The sequence below is a fragment of the Sorex fumeus genome, unplaced genomic scaffold, assembly GCF_029834395.1.
Source record: "Sorex fumeus unplaced genomic scaffold, SorFum_2.1 ptg000043l, whole genome shotgun sequence".
NCBI lineage: Eukaryota > Metazoa > Chordata > Mammalia > Eulipotyphla > Soricidae > Sorex > Sorex fumeus.
In genome coordinates, this window is record NW_026606100.1 from 39358273 (window position 1) to 39374001 (window position 15729).

The following is a 15729-nucleotide window of genomic DNA, read 5'->3' on the forward strand; positions in this document are numbered from 1 at the left end:
TGACGCGCGCGTGTGCGGGGTTTGTCGAGCGCGTGTGAGGGGTTTGTGTGTCGGGCGCGTGTGTCAGGCGCGTGTGCGGGGTTTGTTGGGTGCGCGGAAGGGGTTTGTGTGTCGGGCGCGTGTGAGGGGTTTGTCGGGCGCAGGTCGGGCGCGTGTGAGGGGTTTGTCGGGCGCAGGTTGGGCGCGTGTGAGGGGTTTGTGTATTAGGCGCGTGTGTCGGGCGCGTGTGAGGGGTTTGTGTATTAGGCGCGTGTGTCGGGCGCGTGTGAGGGGTTTGTCGGGTGCGTGTGAAGGGTTTGTGTTTCGGGCGCGTGTGAGGGGTTTGTGTGTCGGGAGCGTGTGTCGGGCGCGTGTGCGGGGTTTGTTGGATGCATGTAAGGGGTTTGTGTGTCGGGCGCGTGTGAGGGGTTTGTCGGGCGCAGGTCGGGCGCGTGTGAGGGGTTTGTGTATTAGGCGCGTGTGTCGGGCGCGTGTGAAGGGTTTGTCGGGCGCATGTGAAGGGTTTGCGTTTCGGGTGCGTGTGAGGGTATGAGTGGGGCGCGTGTGTCGGGCGCTTGTGAGGGGTTTGTGTGTCGGGCGCGTGTGTCAGGCGCCTGTGAGGGGTTTGTCGGGCGCGTGTAAGGGGTTTGTGTGTCGGGCGCGTGTGTCAGGCGCCTGTGAGGGGTTTGTCGGGCGCGTGTAAGGGGTTTGTGTGTCGGGCGCATATGTCGGGTGCGTGTGAGGGGGTTGTGTGTCGCTCCGTGTGTCGGGCGCGTGGGAGGGGGTTGTGAGTGGGGCGCGTGTGTCAGGCGCGTGTGTCGGTTGCGTGCGAGGGTCGTTTGTGAGTGCGTGTGTCGGGCGCGTATGATGCGTGTGTCGGGCGCGTGTGATGCGCGCGTGTGTCGGCCGCGCGTGAGGGGTCTGCGAGCGGGGTACGTGCGTCGGGTGCGTGCGAGGGGTTGCTGCTGGGGGCGCGTGTGTTCGGTGCGTGCGAGGGGCGCATGTGTCGGGCGCGTGTGTCGGGCTCGTGTGTCACGCCTGTGTCGGGTGCGCGAATCGTGCAGACGTCGGGCGCGCGTAAGAGGTTTGTTAGTGGGGTGCGGGTCGGGTGCGTGTGAAGCTGCTGTGGGGTCCCGGGGTCGAGGGGTGTGTGACCGGCTGCGGGGTGTGTGAGGGGGGCTGGCGCTGCTGCTGTGCCTGTGGCCGTAGGAGGCGGAGCGAGGGGGAGGCTTGTGGGGGGCCTGAGAGGGGGGCGGTGCTGCGGGTGGAGGTGAAGCTGGAGGACTGGGGGGGGGGGTGAGAGCCGCCCAGAGAGGTGGGAGGGGGAGGACTCGGGGAGCGCCAGCGGCTGAGAGCCGGTGAGGAGAAGGGAGCCCGTCAGGGAAGGAGACCAAGGGAGACGGACTCCCGGGGAGCAGGGACCCTGGGGACTGTCAGAGGAGGAAACGGCCTCAGATATGGTAAGATTAGAGGATGTGGTGTACATAGATTATGTGGGGGCTTTAGAGAAACTTCTAGCATGGGAAGACATTGAAGGAAAAAGAGGATCGGGCACAAATGAAGTCATTGGAGTGAGTGGGAACTAGTATTGGGTGTTTGTGTCAAGAGTTCTTGGCGGTAAGGATTTAGGGGAGCCCGGAAGAAACCGCTTGTTTGGAGGAGATATTGGTGCACCTTTGCAAGCAGAGGGTTGAGTTCGTATATAGTTTCGGAATGAATGTCTAGGCAGAACTGGGGATTTTATCTTCTAGCCAGAAACGATGAAAAAAAATTTTTTTGCCTCTTTTCCTTTTATTTTCAGCAACTGTTCTTGCAAGGATTTAACGATTTGTGGATTCATGGATTTGGGATATTCTTCTTATATACATTTTTTTTTTGCTATCTCTTTAGAGTGTGAACATGGCTATGCTTCCACATTTCCCTCCATGCCAAGCCCCCGACTGCAGCATTCAAAGCCCCCACGGAGATTGAACCGGGCACAGAAACACAGCAGTGGAAGCAGCAACACCAGCACTGCCAACAGGTAGCCTGCTGGGGAGATTCAGAGAGGGTCCTTGGGAATGGGCTGGGAAATGCATATTCTGGCAGAAGCGCAGGCTCTACCAGCTCAGTTGCTAAAGCACTCTGGAGTAACGCTTCACAACCAACATGGTTCTTTTTAGCAGCATCCCTAGAATTTGTCCCTTTTAAAGTTAGTAGATTCTAGGAGTCATAATCCGACTTTGTGTGGAACTGAAAAAATCTGGAAAGACAACAAAGGAAGTTTTTTTTCTGAGTTTCTGAAGATGGGGAAAATCTATAATGTATGTGGCAGCAAGTGTCTGTGCATGCAACTGCATTCTAATAAAAATTACCTAGGATCAGCTTTAAACTTTGATGGTTCAGGAATTTTCAAAAATCATAAACAGCTTGGGAAGGAGTTAAAGAATGAAAGGAAAATCAAGGGTTTTGTTAAAACGAATATTTTAACAAGGCAGGAAGTTAGCAGGCATTATCTATATGCCACTTAAGGTTGAAGGGGGAAGACCATGCTTTGAAAGTTTTGCCTCTTTAATGATAAGAGTATTGACTGGGTCTGGGAGTTTCTGAAACTTTTATTTTTTTAAAGAAAGAAAAATGTATTGAAAAGTAGAAGAGAGAGAAACTCTACAATTAGGGAGAAACTTGGTTTAAGACTGGTACCTACAGCAGTACAGCACATCAGGTGTTTGCCTTGCACGCAGCCTGCCTGGGCCTGACCCCCAGCATCCCATATGGTCCCCTAAGAACTACCAGGACTGACCACTGAACACATAGCCAGGGGTGAAGCCTGAACACCACTGGCTATGTCTCAAAAATTCGAACCAAATAAAAACCCTGCCCATTCTGTATTTCTGACCTCCCTGAGGTTAACTTGGATTCTCTCTTTTTCCTTCAACTTAAAAAAAGAGTCTGTATCTTTCCCTTTTTTGATTTTCCATTGCCTATTATTAATTTTAACTTTTGACTAGGGTGATAACTTGAAGGTCTGAATCACATGCTTTTCATGCAGGAGTTCCACTTTGATCCCTGATGTCTTTTAGTCCCCTAAATACTGTTAGGTGTGAACCCTAATAAAATTTTAAAAGTATACTGTATTTATGTTTGAGTTTAGAGACTATGTTGTAGCTTTGGGGTGAAAAAATATGGAGAATTATATGCAGCATTTAAAAGAATAATTAAAAGAAAATTATTTAAATAATTTTATTGCCCCTCATGGTTTCTTTGGTTAAGATGCACTGTAGCACTGTCCTCCTATTCGTCAGTTTTCTCCAGCGGGCACCAGAAACGTCTCCATTGTGAGATTTGTTACTGTTTTTGGCATATCAGATACACCAAGGGGAGCTTGCCAGGCTCTGCCATGTGGGTGGGATACTCTGGGTAGCTTGCTGGGCTCTCCGGGAGGGATGGAAGAATCGAACCCAGGTCGGCCTCATGCAGGGCAAACACCCTACCCGCTATGCTATCGCTCCAGGGATATTTGGTTAAGATATCAACAGTTAAGACCTATATTTAGGAACTTATGTCTTTCAATGGTCAAAGAAAGTTTAAAAAAAAAAACAAACTCAGAATCAGGAGGCCATAGCAATAGCACAGTGGTTAGCTGCTTGCCTTGCATACAGCTGACCGGGGTTCAATCCCCAGCATTTCGTATGGTCCCCTGAGCCCCACCTGGAGTAATCCCTAAGTTCAGAGCCAGAAGTAAGCTCTGAGTTCTGCCAGCTTTGGCTCCAAAACAAACAAACAAAATCTCAGAATCGGGAAGACACGGAAAATTGTGTCTAGTTTTCAACATGCTACAACTATTAAGTCCTTCATATTTCCTACTAACTAGAAGTATGATATCATTAGATGTTTTTCTCAAGTGACTTATTTAACAAGTTTCCCTCTTCCCCTCAAGTTCTATGACACTGACTTTAATTGATAATTTTATTTATTTATTTATTTATTGCTTTTTGGTCACACCCAGCAATTCCAGGGGTGGTTACTCCTGGCTCATGCACTCAGGAATTACTCCTGGCAGTGCTCAGGGGACCATATGGAATGCTGGGAATTGAACCTGGGTCAGCAGTTTGCAAGGCAAACGCCCTACCTGCTGTGCTATCACTCCAGCCCCAGTTGATAATTCTAGAGATAAGTTGCTTTATTAGTTATTTGGATACTTTTTCATCAATGCAGAGGTGGTGTTATTACAGGAGTGGGAGGACTACAGGGACATAATAAGCCATGTATTTTTAAGTTGTGTCAGTTTTTAACAGGTCATTTATTGACTTACACTTGCTCAGCTTGGGTTTTTACTAAATGTTTTTCTTTAATGCTGGTGTTTCTGTTAGGTTTCTACAATTGTATGTAAATCCCAATGCTAATTACTATATTTTAGTACAGCACTTTAGAAAATTTGTAAAATTACAAGTGCACCATATTATGTTCATACCATACAAGAGAAAATAGCCATTATACATTGGACCACCTAAGACTAAGAAAGGAATTGCTCATGTGAGTATAAGGGTATAAAATAAAAAGGGGAGAGAGAGAAAAATAAATTTTGGATATATTAAACTCTACCCATGTGTGGGATTTAGGCTTGGGCCTTTATGTGTGAAAACTGCTATGTGAAAATAAAACACTAGAAATTATTTATCCTAAATTTTATTTAAAATATCTGCTCTATAAAGTGGGGGAGCCAAAAATCTAATGCTGGGGTGCTTGAGAAATAGTGTTGTTATTTCATTTGATTAAGATTCTTTACTCTCCCTGTTAACGTTATTCCTTTTATTAAATTTGATAAAAAATTTATATGCTGAGTACATAATACAGGAAGAAAGGCTTGTAAAAATTTTCTGTTGTCTGAAATAAGAAAATGGATGAATTTGAAAGTATACACACACATACATATATATACATATCTTATATTCTTATTAAAAACTGATGTAGAATTTATTATTCCTGTTACTCATCTTTAACATTAATTTTATATATCATGACATTAATTTTTCTGAGATAGTAGCATCTTGAGATATAATGTTGAGGGTCTAGAGTGATATAATACAGCAGGTAGGATGTTTGCATTGCACGTGGCTAACCCAGGTTTGATTCTTGCCATCCCATATAACCTCCTGAGCTCAGAGCCAGGGTAAGTCCTGAGCATTTCTGTGTGTGGCTTTCAAAACAAACAAAACTTCAAACAATGTTAGTATTTTTCTTACGTAGTTTACCAGATGTGTGATGTGTGCTATGATGTTCTATTTTCCACTAAAATCAAGAATTTTTCTTTTCTTTTTTTTTGCTTTTTGGGTCACACCCCAGCGATGCTCAGGGGTTACTCCTGGCTCTGCACTCAGGAATTACCCCTCACAGTGCTTGGGGGACCATATGAGATGCCGGGGATTGAACCCTGGTCGGCCATGAGCAAGGCAAACGCCCTCCCCACTGTACTATCGCTCCAGCCCCTAAGATCAAGAATTTTTTCATACCATTCCCTAAAAAAACTCTGGGTTTATGTTAATATTTAATTAAAACTACGTCCAGTTCCTTTGACCACGGTGCTGGAAGTAGTCCCTGAGACACACCACATGTGGCCTCAAAATAAACAAGCTTGCTGTTGTTAGGTTTCTTGAAGATGTATTAATCTATGGAAGCATCATTTGAAGAGACTTCCAAGATGATGCCTTGTAAGCCACCAGGACAACTCTTCTGTTCTGATTTAAGAAACCTTTTACCAGAAAATTGGATAGATGAGGTCTAAGAGGGGATTTAAATTTTCATCAGTTATTGCTCTCTCCTTTATGAAGGTACAATATGAAAACCCATTTTATGATTAAAATACATATTTCTAGAGATAGTAAATAATTTGCCCATGCCTTATGGCTATAAGTATGGTTAAGATTAGTCTCAAGTTGGATTTTAAGCAATGTATATATTCTAACCAACAGGACCATTAACTGCTTTCTTTCCTAGATTTCCCCTTACAAACAATTGAATTGTCTCCTTTTAGATATAGCACAATTTACTGTCATTTCATTAGTGAAAACATTTCACATATTAATCTAATTAAAGATGATATGTTTTGATAGAATTTAGTGCCAAATCTTACTTTTGCTCAGTAGTGCTTGATAATTTAAGTGTGTATATTTTTTCATTAGGTTCCTTTTTCCATTTTGGCTTTCTACAGTTTAAAATACTGTCAGTCTTTTTTTTTTTTGTGTGTGTGTGTGTGTGTGTGTGTGTGTGTGTGTGAGACCTTTCTTACCATCCAGGGAGGGATGTATATTATTAAGAAAACATTTAAATATATTTTAATTGTGATAAACAATACATGAAAAATAGAGAATCCTATGAGGGCATATAAAAGAGGACCTGATCAGATGTGAGCGGGATGAAGAGATAACCAAGTATAGAGCCTGTGCTTTGCATATGGAAGCCTTGGGTTTGATCCCTAGTAGTCCCCTTGGACTTAATAAGGGTATTTGACCACAGTGCTGGAAGTAGTCCCTGAGACACACCACAGGTGGCCTCAAAATAAATATCAACAAACAAATATGATAAGTGAAGGAAGACATATTGGAGTGTAACTTTTACAATCTTGTTTTTACTTATCCTGAATTTGTTTTCATGTGTATATACACTTAACACATCTATTAATTCTTTGTATGTTTTGATTTTGTTTGGGGGTCACACCTGGCTGTGCTCCGGGGTTACTCCTGGCAGCTCCAAAGACCTAGTGGAATGCTAGGGATTGAACCCAGGTGGTCTATATGCAGGGCAAGGTCCCTACTCCTTATACTATCACTCTGGCCCCTGTTAAATAATTTTTAATTACTAAGCATCCTGTTTAATGTGTGTTCAGTAACTTACTGAGGTGACATGTAGGTTATTTTTAGTTTCCCCCCACCAGTAGGTAGGGATACTATGAACATCTTGTGAAATACTTTTGCCTTTGTCCTCCTAAATCTTTAGGATATACATGAGAATTTGAATTACTGGTCGAAAGGTAGAATCCATCTTCTACATATAATAATAAAACCTAGAATTTAGGGTACAATGTATATAAGGTCCTTTAATGTACACTATCTTATTTGAATTTATGAATAATTCTGTGATATAAAGTGAAATTATTTTTTCTATTATTATTTTTTGTGAGGAAATTGGATTGGCTTGCAAAGTAAATTCCACAGACAGAACTAGGAGCTGAAACAAATTCCTGGGATTTGTTTCTCTGGGATCAACAAACAGTTCTCAGTAATAATTTACTTTAAAACTAAATCTCAGTGACTATAACCTGAAAATTATGTGTTAGCGATCTACTTTCTGCTCTGCCAAATGCCTGAAATGTGGCCTGCACCTGCTGCTTTAATGCCTTCCTACTAGCTTTCTTTTGCAGTTTTTGCAATTTGCTGCTTTTCTCACCAGCAGCGAAACTGTTCTCTTTAAGGTAATTAGTAACCAAATTTATTGAACTTAAAATGTGAACATGGAATTGCTGATATAGATGCATCCCTACAATATAGGAGCTTAGGGCGTACTTGGAAAGATTTTAGTATATAATGAAATGGTAAGTAAATTTGGGCCAGAGAGACAGTACAGCACTTACCTTGCATGCAGCCAATCTAGGTTTGAACTCTGGCACTACATATTGTCCCCTGAGCACTCCAGGAGTGATCCCTGAGCCCAGAGCCAGGAGTAAGTTATGAGCACTAATTGTGTCTCCCCAGGAAAATTAATAAAATATAAGAAGGAACATTTTTGTATGAAAAATGATAGTACAGAAAGTATTTGTTTATAGAAAAAGATTATAATTGGTTATTGTAAAAATGTTACAGATTCACAGTATATGCTTGTTCATTTATTAGTACCTGCATTTTAAGAAAGGCAGGTATTCCATAGTTTGGTATTATAGTGAAATTTCTTATGTTTCACCTAAGTAATTTCTTAGAATATACTTGTTTACAGATAATTTTGTTATTAATGTCACTTGTATATATTTCTTGGGAAATACTATCAATTTTCTTTTTATTTAGCTTTATGATATTTAATAATGATAAGAGGATCTCTTATGGTTTATTTATTTTTTCCATTGTTTATTACAAGAAACACTTTATAGTTTTGAAAAACCATTATGTAAACACCATTTACAATGATACCTTTGAAATAGGTATTTTTTAATTATAGAGGAAAATATTTTTGTCTTTCATCAGTCATGTATTTTGATAAAGTAACTTATTTTCCTTTCTTGTTCAGGCATTAGGATTTACAAAAGTATTAATATTATAGTTTCTGGAAGATGTTCCTATATACCTCACCTGCCACCAGAGATTTTCCTTTATTCTTAGTTTGGTTAATTTAACAGGGATAATTTAGGGTTCTCTTTGAAAAACTGGAAAGAGCCTTTCTTTTTCTGAAATAAGAGACTAGATCAGAGGTTCTCAAATCCAAACTTTTTGGCTTACTTCCCCTTTTCAGGAAAAAAAAAATCATTCAGCCCTCCTATGGAGATCTACCTTCTTTAAGCAAACAAATAGCACTTTTTCTACTGCACCTGATGCTACTATCACTCCTGAATTGTAAATAATGGACTAGAGGGCAAAATAAAATGTAGTAAATTATCTTAGTATTAGAATATGCCATTTAATGTGTTAAATGTATTTTTGTATACTTATCTTCTATATGGGCTGGAGTGATAGCACAGCGGTAGGGCGTTTGCCTTGCAAGTGGCCGACTTGGCTGACCGGGGTTCAATTCCTCCACCCCCTCGAAGAGCCCGGCAAGGTACTGAAAGTATCTTCACCTGCACGGCAAAGCCTGGCAAGCTCCCCGTGACATATTCAATATGCCATACACAGTAACAATTCTCACAGTGGAGACGTTACTGGGCCCGCTTAAGCAAATTGACGAATGGGAGGACAGTGCTATCTTCTATATGAATAACAATACAATTTTCCACAAAAACTCCTATGTTGAGTAATTATCATCAATCTGTTAGAATAGGTTTCTTTAGTCTTTGATGGTAAGAGACAGTGTGTCTCAGAATTTAAAATTTAATTCTTTAGGCCTGGCTTCAAAAATAATTTGAGGGCAGATTGGAGTGCATGCTTTGCATGTGGAAGACTCAGGTTCCATCCCCTTCACTGCATATTTTACCAGCACCGACAGCACTGACCTGGGAATAGACTCTGAGTGTGGCACCCTAAACAAAAATAAGAGAAAAATTAAATTAAGTTATTTGATATAAGTAATATTTCAATGTATTGCCAAGTTGTCCTTTGTAGAGTAGTTTACATTTCTGAAAATAACATAGTAAGTCCCTTGAATACTGCTAGATAATAATCTTCCATCTCACAAAAGTGGTGTTGGGGATCACTGTCACTGTCACTGTCCTCCTGTTCATCAGTTTGCTCGAGCTGGCCCAGTAACTTCCATTGTGACACTTGTTACTGTGTTTGGCATATTGAATACGTCACGGGAAGCTTGCCAGGCTTTGCTATGTGGGCGAGATACTCTCAGTCGCTTGGCAGGCTCTCCAAGAGGGGCAGAGGAATCGAACCAGGGTCGGCCGGGTCGGCCGTGTGCAAAGCAAATGCTCTACCCACTGTGCTATCAGGTGTTGGGGATAATTGTAAAAAAGCATATGAATCTCATTTTTCCCTTATGGAATGATTATTAGAGGCTTACCAGCAGTTCCACATCTAATATTTTATGGACTTGATCATAAGTACTATATTTGACATGGCTATTTAAAGAAATAAGTAACTTGGATGATAATGGAAAAGTATAAAAAGTGTGAGATTCTACCCAGTAAGAACAAGATCTTTTTTTTTCTTTTTTTTTTTTCCTTTTTGGGTCACACCTGGAGATGCACAGGGGTTACTTCTGGCTCTGCACTCAGGAATTACTCCTGGCGGTGCTCAGGGGGCCATATGGGATGCTGGGAATCGAACCTGGGTCAGCCATGTGCAAGACAAACGCCCTGCCAATGCCCTACCCGCTGTGCTATCACTCCAGCCCCAGATCAAGATCTGTTTTCTACATGTCTACCCAAAAGACTTGAATGTCACAGTTATTCTTAGTTACTCAAAACTGAAAGCAACAAAAATGTTCATCAGCTAATGAATGTATAAATAAAACAATATATTCAAACAATAGAGTACTACCTAACATAAAAAAGAAATGCTATTCATATGTGCAACAAAATGGATTGAGCACAGAATAGGATGTAAGCAGTCAAATACATAAGAATGCAAGTTTAGTAATGATATCATATAAAATTTATCTTAAAAGGGGGGCCAGAGATGGAGCACATTGGTAAGGCACTTCCCTTGCATGTGACCAACTTGGGTTTATCGGGGGACCCATATGGTCCCCCGATCCCTCCCAGAATGATTCCAGAAGTAGGTGGTCCTGAGAACTATTGGGTGTGGCCCAGAAAAAAACAAAAAAGGCAGCACTACAGAGATGGGAAACCCATCTAGGGGTGGGAATGAGAACTGATTGGAACTGCATATGTTGGAGCTTTCTTCCGTGATGTTGTGATAGAATTGTTCTAAAACTAGATTGTGGTAAAGGTTATACAACTGCCTGACTTGACTGAGAATCATTAACTGTGTAAAATGGGTGAACTTTATAGAATGTAAATGTTAAGTTTTTTTTTTTTTAAAGATTGCTGTTGTTTATTGCAGTAAGTTAACGGAGAGTTTTAAATGGGTGACAAAAGCCAAAAAGAATTAAAGGTGGAATGAATGAACATTAAGCAATGATTTCTTTAAAATTTCAAATAAACCAATAAGAGATGAAGAATGGTTAGTGAAAGAAATTAGCCCTCAGAACAGGGAGATTGTGTTATTTTTCAGTTGTCTCGAATCGCTTTTCCATGTGGTATACTTTCCTTAGGAAAAAGAAGTGATCAACTTCCAAAACATGAACTTTAGTTACTTATGGGTAGTGCTACTATGGCACCATTCATTTTTTTCCCCCAGCAAGTATCTACAGCATGTTTATTTTATGCTTCTTTTCTAAAATATTGACTTACAATTTGGAAGTCAAGTGATTTAGGAAATCATTGATACTTATCCTATTTTTAAAGGTTTTTAAAATATTGCTCTATAGTGGAATGTTACTAATAATTAATTGGTCAGGCTGTTTTCTTAGAAGTCCTGGTTTAACTTTTGAACCTATACTAAGAAAAATAATTTTAATCTTTATAATTCTGTTGTTTTCAATATTGTTTTCTCACCTAAGATGTGGTTGTTTCACTGCTTAGGTGAGAGAATGAATATGTTTAGTATCTGTTATGAATTGGTTCCAGGAACCCTGTGGATGCCAAAATCAAGTTCCTTGTGGAAAATGGCATATTTTCATATTCTCCTATAAATACCATAAATCATCTCTAGATTATATGCTACCCAATGTAAATGCTGTATAATTGCTGTACTGTATGTTTAAACGATAATGGCAAGAATTTTTTTTTTTTTCGTTACATACATAGCAAATCGATGATCAACGGGAGGGCCTTTAGGGCTGGAGCGATAGCACAGTGGGTAGGGCGTTTGCCTTGCACGCAGCCAACATACATAGCCATTGTAGACTTAGCTACAAAGCACTTAATTTGGTTGAACCTGTGGATGTAAAACCTACCAATATGGAGTACCAGTGCTCAGGGATCACTCAGAGGTTCACATAGGATACCAGGAAACAATATGGGGTGAGCTGCATGCATGACAAATACTGTACCCTCTGTACTATCTCTCTGGCCTCAGGAATTATCTTTGCAAATTATGCACTTTATTAGTAGCACTGTCCTCCCATTGTTCATCCATATTATTTTTAAGAGGCCAGAGTGATAGTACAGTGGATAGGGTGCTTACTTTGCACATGAACTACCCAGGTTCAATCTCCAGCACCCTTTATGGTCCTTTGAGCCTTGCCAGGAGTAATTCTTGAATGAGAACCAGAAACAAGCCTTGAGTACCACTGGGTGTGGTGCAAAAACAAACAAAAAATTTAAAATTAAAAATAAATGGCTTCTGGGGCTGGAGCTATAGCATAGCAGGTAGGGTATTTGCCTTGCATGCGGCCAACCCAGATTCCATTCCCATATGGTCCCTTGAGCACCACCAGAAGTAATTCCTGAGTGCATGAGCCAGGAGTAAACCGTGTGCATCGCTGGGTTAAATAATAAATAAATGGCTTCTTAAAGAAGGCAGAGAGTCATATATTTGACTTCTGGGCTTTTTTTTTTTCCTAAAAGAAAAATGTAAACATTTCTCTGGAAACACTGCTTTTAGCCAAATTTAATAAAATTTTATGTGTTGCATTATTCACTTCACTGTCACTGTCCTCTCGTTCATCGATTTGCTTGAGTGGGCCCAGTAACGTCTCCATTGTGACAATTGTTACTGTGTTTGGCATATTGAATATGTCACGGATAGCTTGCCAGGCTTTGGCGTGCGGGCGAGACACTCTCAGTAGCTTGCTGGGCTCTCCGAGAGGGACGGAGGAATCGAACTCCGGTCGGCCTTGTTGGTCGCCTGCAAGGCAAACTCCAGCCCAATTATTCACTTCATAATGTTTTATATTTCTGAAATTTCTTTTTTTTTTTTTTTTTTTTTGCTTTTTGGGTCACACCCGGCAATGCACAGGGTTTACTCCTGGCTCTGCACTCAGGAATTACTCCTGGCGGTGCTCAGGGAACCATATGGGATGCTGGGAATTGAACCCAGGTCAGCCGCGTGCAAGGCAAACGCTCTATCCGCTGTGCTGTCGCTCCAGCCCAATTATTCACTTCATAATGTTTTATATTTCTGAAATTTCTTCATTGACCTGTGGTTTATCTCCCAAACATTATACTTTTTCTAGTTATCTTACAGAGTTTTAGCTTATTTTCAATGTGCATTAAGAACTTACTCTGTATGAGTTTTAGTGTTTATAAGCTTGTTGAAATTATACTCTGCTAAGTATGTAATTTAACAATCTTAAGGATATTTTTATAGTGTGCCAAAAATTTTGTCAAGAAACTTAGTAAGTTAGGGCCAGAGAGATAGTACAGGGGTTGAGATGCTTGTCTTAAAGTCAGTCAACACTGGTTCGATCCCATATAATTCTTGGAGCATCAACAGGAGCCACCCCTGAGAAAAGAGCCAGGAGTAAAATGCCTCGAGAACCCCTCCCTTAAATTACTGTGTTTGATATGTTGGAAATAAAAACTGCCTTAAAAATTTTTTTTTGCTGTAACACAACTGTGTCCTTATTCAAAACCAAAAGTCTTCCCCCCATTTTTTAAAAAATAAATTGTTTCTTCTAAAAAAAAATTTTTTTTGGCCACACCTAATAGTGCTCAGAGGCTTTTTCTAGAGGTATATGAAGGATTAACCATGTAGTACTTACAGATCAAAACCCAGGCCTTCTGCATGCAAAGCATGCACTGTAGCCTGGTAAGCTATTTTTGTTTTCTTTTATTTTTGGGTCACACCTAGTGTTGCTCAGTGGTTACTCCTGGCTCTGCTCTCAGGAATTATTCCTGGCAGTGCTTATATGCATTATATGGGACCCCAGGTCTTGAACCCGGAATCTGCATACTATTTTTTCGGACCTGCTTGTTAAGCTATTTATCTGACCCCAAGGGCTAACTTTTACTAAATTCAGCTCATGTGTATTTATGTGTATTTCTTTTTTCATTTTTTTTTTTTTTTTGCTTTTTGGGTCACAGCCGGTGATGCACAGGGGTTACTCCCGGTTTTGCACTCAGGAATTACTCCTGGCGATGCTCAGGGGACCACATGGGATGCTAGGAATCGAATCCAGGTCAGCTGCGTGCAAGGCAAACACCCTACCCACTGTGCTATTGCTCCAGCTCCTCATATGTATTTCTTTAAAAACTTCTTTGTATTGAAAATTTTCATCCAGAAACGTATAAAACCTAAGTATGCCATTTGGGGGTTTTCACAAAAGATAAAATACTGTCTTCTTTGATGTCCTTCTTTTCGTTGTTTTCATTCACATGTCACCTCACTGAAAAAAATCACTTTTCTGAGTTTTGTTAATATAAATAAGTTTTGCCAGTTTTGTGCTTTATATATGAATGGGTATATATGGTATATATTACTGTGTATCTTACTTTTTCCTCAAAATGGTATACTGAAATTGTGAAAATTCATCCACAATTTTGTAAAATAGCTCATTCTCATTGCTCAATAATGTTACATTGTATGACTTTTATAATTCATTCAGTCTACTATTGATGGGTATTTGAGTTGTTTCCAGTTTTTGGCTAGTTTTAAAAAAGATAACTATTGTGTAGGTTTTTTTTGTTGATGAGCAGTTATACATATATTAATTTGGTGTATGCCTGTGAGTAGAAATTCTAAAGCGTATAACTTTTCTAAGTTTTAAGGGAAAAAATACAGATTGTAGGTATTGTTGTGCATCTTTCTAAGAAACTTGTTTTTTGTGTAGCCTCTTTGTTGTACTTATGCTTTTGTCCTTATTAAAGAAACACTGTTTTTTTTTAATTAGTGAATCACCATGGGGTACAGTTACAAAGTTATGAACTTTACTGTTTGCATTACAGTCATACAATTATCTTTTACCCTTCCCTCCACCAGTGCCCATCCTCCCCCACCAATGTTCCCAGCATCCCTCCCACCACCACCACCCCATTCCCCACCACCCCACCCCGCCTCAGCACAGGGCATTCCCTTTTATTCTTTCTTCTTTTAGGTGTTGGAAACACTGTTTGTTTGAAGCAGTTTTTCTAAAGTCCGCACTATTCATATTTGTCTTCAATGATTTTTTAAAATATGAACCGTTAGAGCAGGGATGTTGTTCCATTGTAGAGTCCCTGCCTTGCATGTGTGAGGCTCTAGATTCAATCCCCAGCATTGCAAAAATAATAGTAATAAAAATAAAATAAAAGTACCTTTGATAGAGACAAATGTACAGAATTACCTTTTGGTGGGATGAAGTGGGTGTATCAAAAATTCTATATCAAAATTCTATGTCTTAGATATATATACGTATGTATTTGTAATGACATACATGTATTACTGTACTACTATTATAAATGTGAAATAAAATTTTAAAAGAATAAGAGTAGAAAGTTTTTAGTCTCACTAATTCCAGTAGATTTTTCTTTTTCAGCCTCCTCAGCTGTATACTTTGAAAATCCCTGTTTTAATATAACAAAACTTTTCTGTTTTTCTTACTCTTTCAGTATGTGTCTAACTAGTGTAATCTTTTTTGTTTGTTTTTGGGCCATATCCTGCAGTGATGCTCAGGTCTTAATCCTGGCTCTGCACTCTGAATTACTCCTGGTGGGCTGGAGCCATAGCACAACAGTCGGGCATTTGCCTTGTGCGCAGCCGGCCTGGCCAATCCAGGTTTGATTCGTCTGCCCCTCTCGGAGAGGCTGGCAAGCCACCGAGAGTATCTCGCCCGCATGGCAAAGCCTGGCAAGCTACCCGTGATGTATTCAATATGCCAAATGCAGTAACAAGTCTCACAATGGAGACGTTTCTGGGCCTGCTCGAGCAAATCGATGTACAATGGGAGGGCAGTGCGTAGGGACTGCCGTGATAGCATAGCAGGTAGGGGTTTGCCTTGCACATGGATGACCTGGGTTCGATTCCTCCACCCTCTCTCTGGTGCCCGCTTGAGCAAATCGATGAACAACACGAGGATAGTGCTACATTGCTGCAGTGCTTAGGGGACCATACAGGATGCAGGGAATCAAACCTGGGTTGG

The 15729-nt window shown here is 40.7% G+C and overlaps 1 protein-coding gene across 2 annotated transcripts in view; it reads left to right on the top strand.

The window, feature by feature from the left end:
• The window catches only part of MXI1 (MAX interactor 1, dimerization protein), a 90430-nt gene that overhangs the window by 19545 nt on the left and 55156 nt on the right, over nt 1-15729 (top strand). For both annotated transcript variants that reach the window (XM_056120508.1, XM_056120509.1), the window contains exon 2: nt 1870-2002. In XM_056120508.1, coding sequence (XP_055976483.1) covers nt 1870-2002 — 133 coding nt within the window. The remainder of the gene's footprint in view (nt 1-1869; nt 2003-15729) is intronic.